The sequence below is a fragment of the Sander lucioperca genome, chromosome 10, assembly GCF_008315115.2.
Source record: "Sander lucioperca isolate FBNREF2018 chromosome 10, SLUC_FBN_1.2, whole genome shotgun sequence".
Classification (NCBI taxonomy): Eukaryota; Metazoa; Chordata; class Actinopteri; order Perciformes; family Percidae; genus Sander; species Sander lucioperca.
This window is the reverse complement of record NC_050182.1, coordinates 16,067,022-16,081,682: the sequence shown is the minus strand read 5'-3', so window position 1 is coordinate 16,081,682 and position 14,661 is coordinate 16,067,022. Positions and strand designations below refer to the sequence as shown.

The following is a 14,661-nucleotide window of genomic DNA, read 5'->3' as shown; positions in this document are numbered from 1 at the left end:
GTGCTGAGATACGTCAAAAATTGAGATGTGTGAAGTTAAATTATGATATTTAATTAAGGTTTTGTCACCATAATTAGTGAACACATCATCCACACATCAACAGCTAGATCACATAATGTACCTTGTATTTTGAGATCTTTCAGCTGGTTTAGTTCAGTTGCAACCAGCTCTGACCTGATAAAACAAGACTACAGTACAACCATGTTAGCCCCTTTAAGAGGCTAAAGTCAGTATGTTAACACGCTCACAATGGCAATGCTACTATGCTGATGATTAGCAGGTATAAGGTTTTCCATGTTTACCATCTTAGTTTAGCGTGTAAGCATTTGCTAATTTGCTAAAAATACAGCTAAGGCTGATTCATTCATTTTGCAGTATTGGACACATTAAAATTTTGACCTGATGGTGGCGCTAGTGGAAAAGTCAGTAGCTCACCAATGTTTATTGCATGGTGATATGATATTACATTATCCTGTAGGGCTCTTGCTTGTCTGAAACTAATTTCATGGCAATCCATCAAATAGTTGCCATCCACAGAGCCATGTTGCTAGCATGGTTAACTGTGGAAACAATCACAGTCACCATCCCTATTCTTGTAATATTTAAAGCAAAGCTACTGTATATTATACTCACACATTCCTTTAAATCACAAGAAGCACTACCCTTCTTCTATGTCATACAGACATACTCAGCATCATCTACCCAATATATCATCTCCATCTACAATTTCCCCTACCTGCACTGGCTAAACCATATATCTCCCATTTCAACCAGACTTAATTTTCCCATTTTTCTTTGCCCCTCAGCGCAGTGTTATGGGGGATGGGGTGTCAGAAAAGGCACTGTACCTTTCAACTAACAGGAGAGTATATCCTCTCCTTGCACAGTCTGATGAATATCACCGACCACTGAGGCTCTGATTTATTCAATTGGCTTCATGTATACAGTAACTGACTTTACTGTGGAAAAAAAATAAATCACCTGGCATAAATTTATCTCCACTACAACCTAACCCCTTCCACTGGGACACACAGTCACAGCAGGGAGGATGATATAATTTCTCTGTTGCGGTCTGCTGCAGTGGCTGATGGGACAGAGATGAGTTGTTGCAGACTGATAGAGAGGGATTTCATTGGCTGCTTAAGCTCAAACACAGAGAAAGTTAACCACAATCAGACTTGTGCAGTATGGACGCTGAAATGGATTTATGTGCAACAGAAAAATGATTTTGAAGAATGTTTTTATAGAGGAAGTCCAAGAGACACCAGAGCATGCCAGAACTGAAAACACTATCAAGAACCTGCCGCAGTGATCAGAGACAAAATTGAGGTGGGGAATAATGTGAGACACCCTTAAATTAAACAATGCATGCAGTGCAGCATTTTAACTTGGACAAGGCTACAAATCTGCAAGAATAGGCCAAAATCTGAAAAAACAGTCCCACCAAACTGATAAAACATGAAAAAGATGTAGATAAAACCAGGTGCTTCTGCAAAAAAATTATTCAGATCACAGATCATGTTTCTGAATCAGTGGCGCACACAGTACAAAGCACACAGGCAATGCTGCATGGTACAGGTGCATATGGCCTGGCAGCTGACATTTGGGTAATAATGTGGCCAGGGGCGAATGGTGCAACTGCAGCGCAGTTGGAAATTAGGTCAGAGTAGGATGAAACATTACTAGAAGGTGTGGCAGGGCCTGGCATCAGTCATGACCAAGCAAATCTGTTTCTATAAAAGCAAAGTGCTTTGTGTCACAGCCCTCTGATGTCCCTGAGTGGGAGGTGCAGAATCACCATTAAGTACCATTAATTCAATTAGCTTAAAGAAGATGTTTGACGTTGTTCTGGATACTAAGTGAAATCTTTAGTTTAAAAAAAGTGTAGTGACTCCAAACCAGCCGCAGATAGAGCTGTAACAATTCCAAATTTTGCTGTCCAATTAATTGCCTCAGAAATAATTGTGATTAACAATATAATTGTCTCCTTCAGTCGAATCTAAAAATATTAATTTTTCAAACAAATTCAAGTTGTGAATGAATTCCAGGATACGTCTGTTGGTTATACCACTGTTATGTGACACAGATAATGTAGTAACACAGGTACACAGCCTATGAAATAAATCACGCCTGTTTAATAACATAAAACATTGTTTTTTCTTAAATTTACAAAAAATTGACAATATAACATGTATCCTCATCATTAAAAAACAAAGCACTGATCATTAACAAAAAAAAGATTAAATTAAATTAGTAGTACAAAAAATAGTCATCACTGCTTCTGTACTTAACGTTTTCTTTCAAACTGTAAACTGCAAACCCCCCTTGTCATTTGTTGCTATGAACGTGTATATGAACAATTTGGCATATCCAAAGAAAAGCAACAATTACCATCAACAGTCAAACCCCCTATGACTTAGGTAATGATAGCAATTAATTGCGGTTAAATAAAAAAAAACTTCATTACGTAAAAATATTGCAATTAGACATTTATGTAATAATTGCTACAAGCCTAGCGACAGGGTCAGTTGGCTATAAGACAAGGTGATATCCATGTTAAATATCCATACAGTATAAGAGGACCTCTGCAATATTTTGTATAAATCATGGTGCATTGTATCCCAACACCAGAAGACGTGCATGTAATGAAGAAGTTATCTCCAAGTCAAACTGGCCAACATATCCTCAACAACACACTATCTATAAAAAGTGGATAAATAGTACATGATTGTGCGATAGCAGGTGGGCAGCACATGCACAAATCCTAGGGATCCTTAACAGCAAAACAGCACTGCAGTCTCACTGTGCCTCTCCTTCCACTTCAGTGTAGTCATGTTTACAGTTTTTAGCAAGTCACAAAACAGCAAGAAAAAAGCTTTGATATGCACAAGAATGCAACTTTAATGGCACATGGGCCCCGCAATACACCATAATAAAAATGCAGCCCAGGGGGTTGAATATTTAATCAATACTTCAATAAAAAAAAATTTAAAAATTAAAAAATGTTTAAAACATGTTTCATTTTAATATAATATAAACTATATAAATTATAAAATGTAAAAAAAAAAAAAAATCGCAAAACACATTTTGAATTCAGCTGCATCACTGCAAACAGTGTCAGGGGAGTTGGATTTTCTCTCTCGAGGCACTGTAAGAATGAGAGACGCAGAGAGAATAAGAGACAAAAACAGACGTGCAGGCTCATGCACAGAGACAGATACTTTTCATATTATTCCTGCGTATCAGGTGATGATTGAGTCTAAAGTTATACTGATCGACATTAGCTGCGTTATGAATATCAATTTGCTCCGCACAGTCTTCTCAAGCAGTCAAGTAAAGGTCAAATAATTCAGTCTAAGAACAAACTTTGGTCCTCCGTTAATGGATGCAGCACACACTGCAAACTAACATGGCAACTGAGTTTCCCTCGGCACTTAATGATGTGACTTAATGATGCTGTGACAGAAAGAAAAACATCCAAATAGAGACAGACAAAGAGAGGAATTTACTATTTACTGCATTTTTCTCAATGTGATGCGTGTGATATTCATATTGTCTGTGTATAAGCACTCTCCTTTGTTATGATCCAAAATTAAACCATATTTGGAGACAGAACTGGGTCACCCAAATTAGAGGGAAAACAACATGGAATGGTGCAAAACACTATACCCCTCACGTACCACATACCCTCAAAAGAAAAATCTAAAATTATGGTACTTATATGATGCCACCAGATTTTTTTAAAAGAAAGAGACCTGCAGGCTATAGACAAATATTTAAGTTCATGAACTTAAGTAGAGAAAGAAAAAAAAACCTGGATTGTCACAGTAATTTAGTGTTCAGCTCTAGTGCTCCAAAGTAGAAAAGGTTAGATTCGTGACCTGTGCCTTTTCTTCCAACGTTCACAAACAGTTTGTCCCTCCTCCCAGAGACGTGTAAAAGAGGATGGATTGAAGACCGCCAACCGCTTATCAGCATGAATGTGATTGACCCAGAATAGAAATAAGCAAGTAACAAGATGAGAACATTGCTTATTTCTGAGAACCAGAGCTGCATTTCAATTCTCAGAAAACGCTATGCCTTAACATGAGTAGCTGTGTGAAGTTTATTTTTAGAATGAGTGCTTTGACCTTTATTTGTTGGCTTGATAAGATTTTGGAGAGTAAAATGAGGTTCATAACGTGGCTGCTACCAATGATGTATACATAATATACCCCTCGCTCTCTCTCTCTACAGTATCTCTTTCTCTAGCTCCTTTGTTTTTCTTCTTTTCTCCCTCTCCTTCATGCTATCACTATCACCCCCCCATCTCCCTCTCTGATTTTGCATTTTTCTTTCCTCTCCTTCTTTTGTCTTTGCATGTGCTCCCTCTCCGCCTATTTGCCTCTCTACTCTCTTCTCTTGACTCTCCTCCCCATCTGTCTCTTCTTCTTCTTCTCTGCTTCTGTGCATCTTTCATGGGCAGAAACAGTCCGTCACACATGGGAGAAGACCAATTACCGGGGGAGTGTAAGTGCCCTTCCTCAGAAAAAGGGACATTTTTACAAACATATTTCTCCAAATCCACTTAATTTCCCAAGGCAACGTTGTTCTTTTGACCACAAAAATGCAAATATAAAATTAACAATTCCTTTAGCTCAGATTGTTGTGGAGCTTTTTTGTTTTAGGCTGTTTGCTTTAACAGGTTAATGAAGCCTGTGTACATACTATATAACTGTTATCCTACAGTAAATGACGCAGCAACAGACTAACTCTTGGGAGTCTCAGACTGTTTATATGTATAAATAATACATGTGCACCCACATGTCTGTTATATACAGAGGGACTGACAGCTGTCTATCATCACCTGCTCAAAGATCCTACTTCTCTAAACAACAGGAGAAGTGTAGTTAAAAACTCCATGAGATGGGAGTAGAGAAAAATATATTCAAAAATGTGCCTGGCTGATGGATTGTCACTGGCCAAACAACCAGCAGTCAGTACCTGGCATCTCTAAAAAGACCAATCACCATATCTTGACAAAAAAGATGTTATCTTTCCTGTCTTACCTTCCTCTTTCACAGCTATTTGAGGTTTAGAGTCTCGCAAAAGGACACTTTGACATGTGGACATGAGGAGCCGGGGTTATTTCTTTATAGAGAACAAGCAGAATGGATTGGGGAGGTGGTGCAGCTAGTGCAGGCACACCAGCATGTACATGTGAAGTCTCTTTTCCCAAATACAGTTGCATAGTTTAACGGTGCAACAATATTCATGCAAAAAACTTTATATTAATAGATTTTAAAAAAGTCATCATACTTGTCAATAGATCGGTTAACCGCCTTCACTACTTTGAAAGTTCAATATCGAACGATTCCATTAGTTCATCTACGCACCCCAACAGCTAACAAAAGCATAATCATGCATCCCAGAGATTAACCATATTAAAACATAGCTAACCAGGCATGAAAGTCCAAACAATGTCCAAATAATGAAACATGCTTTTTGTGGGAAAACAAAGGCCCTGACCCCAAATATCCCAAAAAAAAAAAAAAGTATGTATGTTGAGAGGCTACGTCTTACAAATACAGTCACTTCTGGCAAAAGGATTTCTCTTTCTCTGCACCCTCTTTTAATAGGACTACAAAGCCAAGCTGTTAAGAGCAACCAGCAGAATGTATTAATGTTCATCTTTAAACTTTTTGCTTGTCTTTAACCAGAATGTTTTAACATTATTGACAAAATGAAGTCAATTAACCTTTTATTGGATGTCATTTTACATCCTTAACAGTTGAAATCAAATGTAAAATCTAATGGGAAAAAAACCTGCTTTTGTTGAGAACTGTTTTATAATCAGTCCTAAAGTGATTTCTTTGTCTGTGTTATAAATCTTCCAACCTCTGTATCTCTAAAAAAAAAAGCAGCCATGGATTGTCATACTAATTATATTGCAGTGAATAGCACAGTATTAAGAGAGATAAATTAGTTTTCTTTGAACACTTTGTCCCCCTCCCTAGGAATACTACTTATGGCATCTTCCTTTTTTTCCATCTTTTATACTCTCTAACTCCGTCTCTAGTCCTCCCCTCTCCCCTCCTCGCTGTATAATCTTCTCATGCACTCTCACATTTGCTGATGAGCATATGCACACACTTCTCTCTTTCTAACCTCTCCTAATGCCCCTCTCTCTCCTTCTCCTCTTTCCTCTTGCTGATGAGCATATGAACACACATTTTTCTTCTCCTCTGCCGGCTGCTGCCTCCCTCTCTCCATGCTGCTTCAGCTCAGCCCACGGGCAATTTTCACACAAGTCTGATTGAATTCACCACCCTTCTCTTTTTACCCTTCACTGTTCTCTGTTCTTGCTAAGGGAAGGGGATGACACAACAAGGTCTCACCACCACACGCTTACAGTATATGCATATAAATGGACACTGACGAATGAAACACACTCAACGCACACACACAGGACTGCACGTAGGCATGCAGTCAAGACACTGAGGTTAAGTTGAGTTGATACTGTACAAGCACGCATGTTCTTATACGGAGGTGAAGAGAGGGGCTCATAGAATATGCACAAGCACCTGAAAAGACACAAATGCTATTGCATATGTATGTATGATAAACACACAGGAGCATAAGTATATGGACATAAGGAGATGTTTGAGGAAAAAGCATAGTATATATAAACTGTTTTTTAATTAGCAACAACTTAAAAGCATCAACATGAAATTAATTGACGGCAATTTTATTGCTCCATTGATCGTTTAAGTTATTCATGAAGCAAAAACATCCACTGGTTCCAGCTTATCATGTGAGGATTCACTTCCATTCTCTTTTCTCTTTCTTTCTTTCTTTGCTCTTATATTATTATGCATTGGATATCTAGGGGTTTTGGACGGTGCATGTAAGTGCACAGCTGCAAGCTAAACACACTTCCAATGAATGTTGAAGACAGCACTAGAAGTCTTTACAAGAAGCAATTGTAAAACGTGAAAACGGTGTTGAAAAACAACTGGGGATGGGAGGAGAAAATCTAAAAGTATTTTTGCGTCAGTGAACTTTGACAAGCAAATTTGTTCCTCTGTCAGAGTATAACCGACCTCCACACAAGATGATAGGTTAGCAGACAGTTATGAGACCGGAATCAATTGTATAAATATGTCTTTTACATAAACTGTGTGAAATACAAGCTAAAGGGCTTGCTAACTGTCAGTTAGCCCAGGAGAGCTATTGTGACATGACTAGCGCCAGCCTGTTCCCAGCTGGCTAGTCTTTTAGCGGTTGTTAGCAACTGCTCACTGCCTGAAAGCATCTTTAAACTGCAACTGCTTTATAACTGTACCAGAAATGGTTACTACTAGCAAAAGAAAGTTTGACTGAAACCAAACTGCTGGCGGCAGAATAGTCACGTTGGGGTCTGGGAAATTTGAATTAGCATCAATTATTTTTTACTTTTTTCAGACATTTTATAGACTAAACAATTAATCAAAAAAACAATAAACCGAAATCGGTAATGCACCTGTAAGGTATCGACAAATGGCCATTTAGGTTTGGTTAATCACAGACGGACACGCACATCTAACACCTGCAGTAATGTAATGGCCACTTCTGTGAGAGCCATTTGGCCTGGCCCGGAGCGTGTGACGGTGAACGATGAAAGAGCGGCAAAAGGAGCAACGGCAAGCCCTGATTGAACAAGATGTTAAACCTGGGGACTGCTTCCATAAAGACTAACCATGATCCTTCTAGGGCCCCAAGAAAACACACATATATAGAGTACACACACAGTCAAAACAACAGGTTATTAATGGCCAGGTGTTCCAGTTCTGCTCCAAGCACTTCACCAGTAAACTCCATCCCACAAGGAGCCATAATCAGCACCCACTCCTCAGCAATCATTTACAGCGGCAACAGCTGCCCAATGTCCTCTGGTCAAACTGGATCCACAATCTCGTAATAGTCTCCCACACTGTATCCCGGTTGATTTAAGTCTCTGCAGCAGCGACAGACCTTCAATCTGTCGGTTTTATCATTCCGATAGAGCAGCAGGCCCAGAGGAAAAGATCCTAATGGGGGAGGGGGATCAGGTAGCTATAAATCCCGCTCTCAGGGACCCTTCACAGCAAGCACACAAGTGAGTCTTGTGATGGATAACTGCGCCAGGGTAAAGGGTATTGATACGTCCGTCAGGAAACCGAGTCGGTGTGCTCCATTTCATAAGAAAGATGGTGTACGGTAAACGGTAAGAAAGTCCAAATGCAAAGAAAAAGACAGCAGTCACCTGAGCAAAACTTAGTGAGCAACAAAGACGGATGGAAACACTAACAAGAAAAACAAAAATGTCTTCGGTGAGGCGAGAGGAAGAAATTCGAGTAAAAAAAAGAAGATTAAAGTTGCTCTCACCCGTTGGATTCGGTTTAAACTGACTGACGCATTTCCGTTTACATGTTTGGTTTGGTTCGCTTTGGCTCAATCAAATTCTGGTATGAATTTAAATGCTAAACTACTAAAAACCCATCTTCTAATTGTGAACTGTTAAGAAGGCTATCTCCCAATCTAGCAATGTATTAAACAGAGGCGTGTTGAGCTTGTGTCCTCCTCTGTACTTTCGCTGTTCCCCAATAAAGGGTGAGTGAAATGTAGCAACCACACAACTATACAAGTAATATTACAGTGCAAAAAGCATATTTTTAATCCTCCGTTTGTCACTATTTATGACATAAAGTCCAGCTCCAGTCACAAAAGATGCTAACATGAATGTTCAAAACGGCAAGATAAGAGTAAATGGATAATACACTCTTTCTTTGCACACTCTCACATTCATATTAGAAAATGTCATTATTGATGCCATATAAAGAGATTTCCATGGACCAGTGAATAAAATAGAAGAACAATTTCTGCATGGCATTAATGGCACGCAAATGTGGAATGATGGATTCAACAATATATTCTGCTCCAGCAATGTATTCATATTTCACTCATCCAGCAGTGGTGGACAATTTAATGCAGCTCTCCCCTCAACTCGCTCGGCCTGCAAATCAATGTCCATTAAACCGACTGGAGTGTTCATATGTCACTGGATCCTCTCTCCATTAATTCTGCTTCTGCACAGATTTCAGCCTCTTCGACTGAAAACAGCACAACTGCAGTGTATGGTGAGCATACACTCCAGGAGGCTGCTACAGGCGGACGTTCATTACGGTGACCTCCAGTGACTTCACAATGCACTGATAATGAACCGGACCATTTGTGCTGTGTGGTTGTGGCAGGCAATTTTCAAACCTGTATTTATCCAGCCAAGGTTTACAGGGTATTCATACTTCTTTTTCTGGCAAGGCCACGCTTCACACTAATAAAGTTTCACAGCTTCACACCTGGTAGCTGTCCATGGTCACCACAGGCCTTTACACTGGGCAGTGGAGCAGCTCTACAGGAGCCACTGCAGCTCCTTTAAGGACCAACGATGGTAGTTCAAACAGAGAAAACATAATTCTCATTCACTTAGCCTCCCAAATGATTTAACCAAATGACCTTCCGGCTCTTGGCTTCCTTTCCTGTGCCTCTGAGTATTATCGCTACTTTCATAGTGAGAACAATAATGCAATGAGAGCAGATTTTAAGCAATGTATACTTTTGGCTGATTATTTCCAGCATTTTCAGTTTAAATTTATTTTTAAAGAAATCTTTTTAGCTTTCATAAGATGAAGTTTTCGTTTTCTCAACAACTGGAAGAATTGTAATGCCTTTAGCAGAGCACATAATAGAATTTAGCTCTGCAAGGTTATGTTACTTAAATTGTTATTCTAGCTAGAAATATAAAATCAGCTTGAAACTGGCTAAAAAAAACCCTGTGAAATTCTATTGAAACTGCATAAGATGCTAAAATCAAAATATATATCATATATTACATACCCAGCAACTTATGTGCTTGTCAAAACAGGGTCTCGTTTACTGTCCAAATTCAACTTTTAATATATAATATGAGAAAAAAAGAAAAAGAAGTTTTCCAGTTCTTATGTGAAACTGTACAACATCATTTTATGCGGGCACTGTGCGTGACACAATACGATACACACACATGCAATCACACTTAGAGGACGCATGTTCATCATTCAAAGTGCCGGGCTGTTTGGAGATAAAGAAAGCAGCAGATCTCACCAGAGTAGAGCAACAACAGACATCTATTAATCTTACCTCCTCTCCTGTCAGGTAGTATGCCGACAGCAACCCTCCAACGTAACGGATGTTCACCTCAAAGAGTGATGCCTCGCCGTTCTGTTGAACCAAGAGAGAGAGAGATCAAATTGTCAAATGTCACATTCAGCCAAGGCCTCGGTCAGCGGTAACACAGCACAGTGGAGTTTATGGAAAATAATAATGCAAAGTCATCATCATAAACAGTTGTGATTACTAAGGGTGTGGGTTAATTAGAGTAAATGCATTTAATAACTAAGATAGCTGGTAGATGAATTGCCCTTAGAGACCCATTGGGCAGTCCAGATGTGTAGATAAATACTGTATTTTACATCACACACTGTAAGCTGTGAAGTCTCTATGAATCATGGGTATGATACTGTAAAACATTTTTAACACGATTCATTGTAGAAACCACAGAGACAAATCTGGTGCACAGTTCTTCGATGTATAGGAGTAACAATAAGGCATCAAATCTTTCAGACTCATTTCACAAGAACCAGAGGTGCCAAGTGATAGATTACATCTTTGATTAAACCTGTGGAGAGAACAGAAAAAAGCCTCCACATGGTGTTATTCTGGTTAAGGAGCGGCTATTTTTCAGGCAGTGGATTTACACAAGGCTTAACAGCTACTCTGGACAAGTCTGCTGATGTTGCATGATGACAGCTTTTGCACTAGCATACCATGTGTGTTGTAAATAGGGGTGGGAATCTCTTGGCACCTCACGATTCGATTCCGATTCAGAGGCCAACGATTCGATTCTAAACCGATTATCGATGCATCTCGATGCAACAATCTTTTAATGTACATTTCCATGCGGGATTTAAAAAAATATACATATAAATCTGAGTTTGCTACTCAGAGTTTGCTAATCACTTCCTAGACAAAGCAGATGGACAAAGCTTAGATTTTGACATATACAATATTTGTCACACACAAGTTTTAATGAAATGTTTTGTCTACTGAGGTTTTTTATTTTGTAGTCATTCCATGCTTAAGCCTTAAACATGCTTGTGAAAGTCACCTTCTCTCACAGTAATCTTCCATGTCATAGGCTCAGTCATGTTTAAAGGTGGATAATTGGTTTCTTAGAACATGAAACATGAGGTGGTCAGATGTAATGTGATAAAGTAGATGAACAGCCTATATGTGTTTTGCCTATAAGAATCGATTATTTTTTCCACCCCTAGTTGTAAAAACTGGTGTTAGTAATGCAAAGTAATGTCACAATACCAAACACATAATGCATAGTTTAACTGACAAACAGTAACCTACATGACAGGGAGGAAACAACCTTATCAGACTTCTCAACAGATTTTTACTTGACAAATTATTGAAACAACAACTTTTTCCAAACATTTCCTATTCTACGGTTATTGTCATATGCTTTCGATATTTAAAGGATACAGTTGGCAATACTCCAATATTTTCAACAGATACCATTGCAGGACCAAAACAAACAATGTGTTAGTGTGTCTCTTAATACTTTCCAACTTCCAGAGCCCATTTGTTCCTAGATGTAAGATAAGATAAGATAAGCCTTTATTGTCTCCATTTGGAGAAATTCGTCTTGGGCAGTCGAGAGAACAGAAAAAGGCAACACGTCGCACATAAACGGACAATAAACATACAGTGAACATGCATAAAATATAAGCATACATTATCTCATCCAATGCGTTCAAGGGACATCTGATAAACCTTACACACAGTACATACAAAAGTGTTTCAGCTTGTGTACTACTGAAAAAAAAGGCTAAATTATTTTCTTTAACAGCTGGATACTGTAGTTTTCAGCCAACATTACTCAAACAGGAGTTAATAGTGCAAATGTCAGGGACTTTAGTTTTTATGTGTATGTGCGATCAATTTAAAATAAACTACAGTGTCCATGTTCATCGTAATGAAGGAACACATCATGGAATGCAATGGTGTGGCATGTTTAATATGTTTTTGGACATCAATGGACGTCTATGGCAAAGAGATGTAAGCTATATCAGGCTTTGGCTACACACAGAAAATACTTATCAGTAAGAGCGATTTCTTTGTTGGTTTTGTTTTTTTCATGCGATTTGTTGACAATAAGAAAAAATAAAGAATATCACCAGACTTATAATTTAACTGAGTCAAAAATAATAAAAACAAACTCATCAGACAACCCTACAGACTAAAGTTACACATTTGTAAAGACAATTTTCGCCATATATACGTTGGCATTATTTACACAAAGGCCAGTCTGCAGCGGATCCCCATGACAACAGCAGATGTGGTTGCTAGGAGATGATGTGACAGAACTACAAAAACCTCCACTGATTGGCTGATCGATTAACCTCATTATCCCTCATTAGGAAATTGTGGTGTACTCATAAGTCTGTGACTGAATAGTACAAGAATGATAACAAGCCATGGAAGTAGTGCAGGTTTAACATCAGTTAAAACTGAAAGATGGTCCAGACTGTTCGGGCTCCACACCTGGCTGAAACCCCACTGCGGTTCCCTGGGCATTCCCTATGTCGACAACTTCAACTTGTTCTGGGAGAGGCCCAGCCTGCTGAAACATGATGGTCTCCACCCAAACCGACATGGAGCCAGGCTGCTATCTGACAACATAACGACCACACTGAAAGTTAAGTATTGACATTCTGTTGAAAATATCACAGATTCATGCCCCCCAGGTATTGATCCTAATGGCACTTTACAAGTGAATGAATCTGAAAATGTTTTCTGCAGGGTAACATGTAGTACTAGTACTATTCCAGTTATAATCAACAATAGACCATACAAAGTGTTGAATCCCCTAAGTAATAAGGAGTTGACTGCAAACATAGTGAATTTAGCATCCAGTTCACGTCAGCCACAGGTAACCAAAAAAGGGGCAATACTTAACAACCTAATTGAAATTACAACTACCACTGCAATGATAGAACAGGATAGGAAAATTAGATGCGGTCTACTAAATATCAGATCTCTGTCTTCTAAAGCAATACTAGTAAACGAATTGATATCCGATAATCAAATTGATCTATTCTGTCTAACTGAAACCTGGCTGGGCCATGAAGATTATGTCAGTCTAAATGAAGCCACTCCTCCCACTCATATTAATACTCAAATTCCTAGAGGCTCAGGCCGAGGAGGGGGAGTTGCAGCCATATTTGACTCTAACCTGTTAATTAATCCTAAACCTAAACTAAATTACAACTCTTTTGAAAATCTCGTTCTTAACCTTCAGCATCCAACATGGAAAACAGTACAGCCTATTATATTTGTTGTTGTCTACCGAGCACCAGGTCCATATTGTGAATTTTTATCGGAATTCTCAGAGTTTTTATCATGTGTAGTCCTAAAATCAGACAAAGTACTTATTGTAGGTGATTTTAATATCCATGTGGACGTTGACAGTAATAGCCTTAGTACTGCTTTCAACTCACTACTAGATTCAATTGGTTTCAGTCAGAGTGTGCATGAGGCCACGCACTGTTTTAACCACACCCTCGACCTTGTGCTGGCATATGGCATCAAAATTGAAGACGTAATAGTATTCCCGCAAAATCCTTTATTATCAGACCACTTCTTAATAACTTTCGAATTCTTACTACCCGATTATACGAAATTAGATAAAAGCTTCTACGCTAGAAGCCTATCTGACAGTGCTATAGCTAAATTTAAGGAAGATATTCCAACAGCACTAAACTCATTAACGTGCCGTAATATAACAGAGGATCTTTATGTAAACTTTAGTCCCTCTCAAATTGATCATTTCGTAGACGATGCTACGGCCTGCCTACGGACGACTTTAGACTCTGTTGCTCCCCTTAAAAAGAAGACGATGAAGCAAAGGAAACTAGCACCTTGGTATAACTCCCAAACTCGTAAATTAAAGCAAATCTCGCGCAAACTTGAAAGTAAATGGCGTTCCACCAAACTGGAAGAATCTCGTTTAGACTGGCAAGACAGTCTGAAAACCTATAGGAAGACCCTAAGAAAGGCCAGATCAGACTACTATTCATCACTAATAGAAGAAAATAAGAACAACCCAAGGTTTCTTTTCAGCACTGTAGCCAGGCTGACAGATAGCCACAGCTCTACTGAGCCATCTATTCCTATAGCTCTGAGTAGTGATGACTTCATGAGTTTCTTTAACGATAAAATTATAACAATTAGAGATACTATTCATCACCTCTTTCCCCCAACCTCTAATGGGTCACCTTTAACTGACAGACTGCTAGAAAGAACGACTAGACCTGACATATACTTAGATTGCTTTTATCCTATAAACCCTCAACAATTAATGCTAAAGGTCTCTTCAGCTAAGCCATCTACCTGTCTCTTGGACCCCATCCCAACGAAGCTACTTAAAGAAGCGTTACCCGTGGTTAACACTTCATTGCTAGATATGATAAATATGTCTTTATTGACAGGTTATGTACCGCAGTCATTTAAAGTAGCTGTGATAAAACCTCTACTGAAAAAACCCACCCTCGATCC

General features: G+C 38.9%; 1 protein-coding gene across 2 annotated transcripts in view; it reads right to left on the bottom strand.

Annotated features, from left to right (window-relative positions):
- The window catches only part of LOC116060777 (mannosyl-oligosaccharide 1,2-alpha-mannosidase IA), a 221,559-nt gene that overhangs the window by 54,230 nt on the left and 152,668 nt on the right, over window positions 1-14,661 (bottom strand). For both annotated transcript variants that reach the window (XM_031314519.2, XM_031314529.2), the window contains exon 4: window positions 10,177-10,257. In XM_031314519.2, coding sequence (XP_031170379.1) covers window positions 10,177-10,257 — 81 coding nt within the window. The remainder of the gene's footprint in view (window positions 1-10,176; window positions 10,258-14,661) is intronic.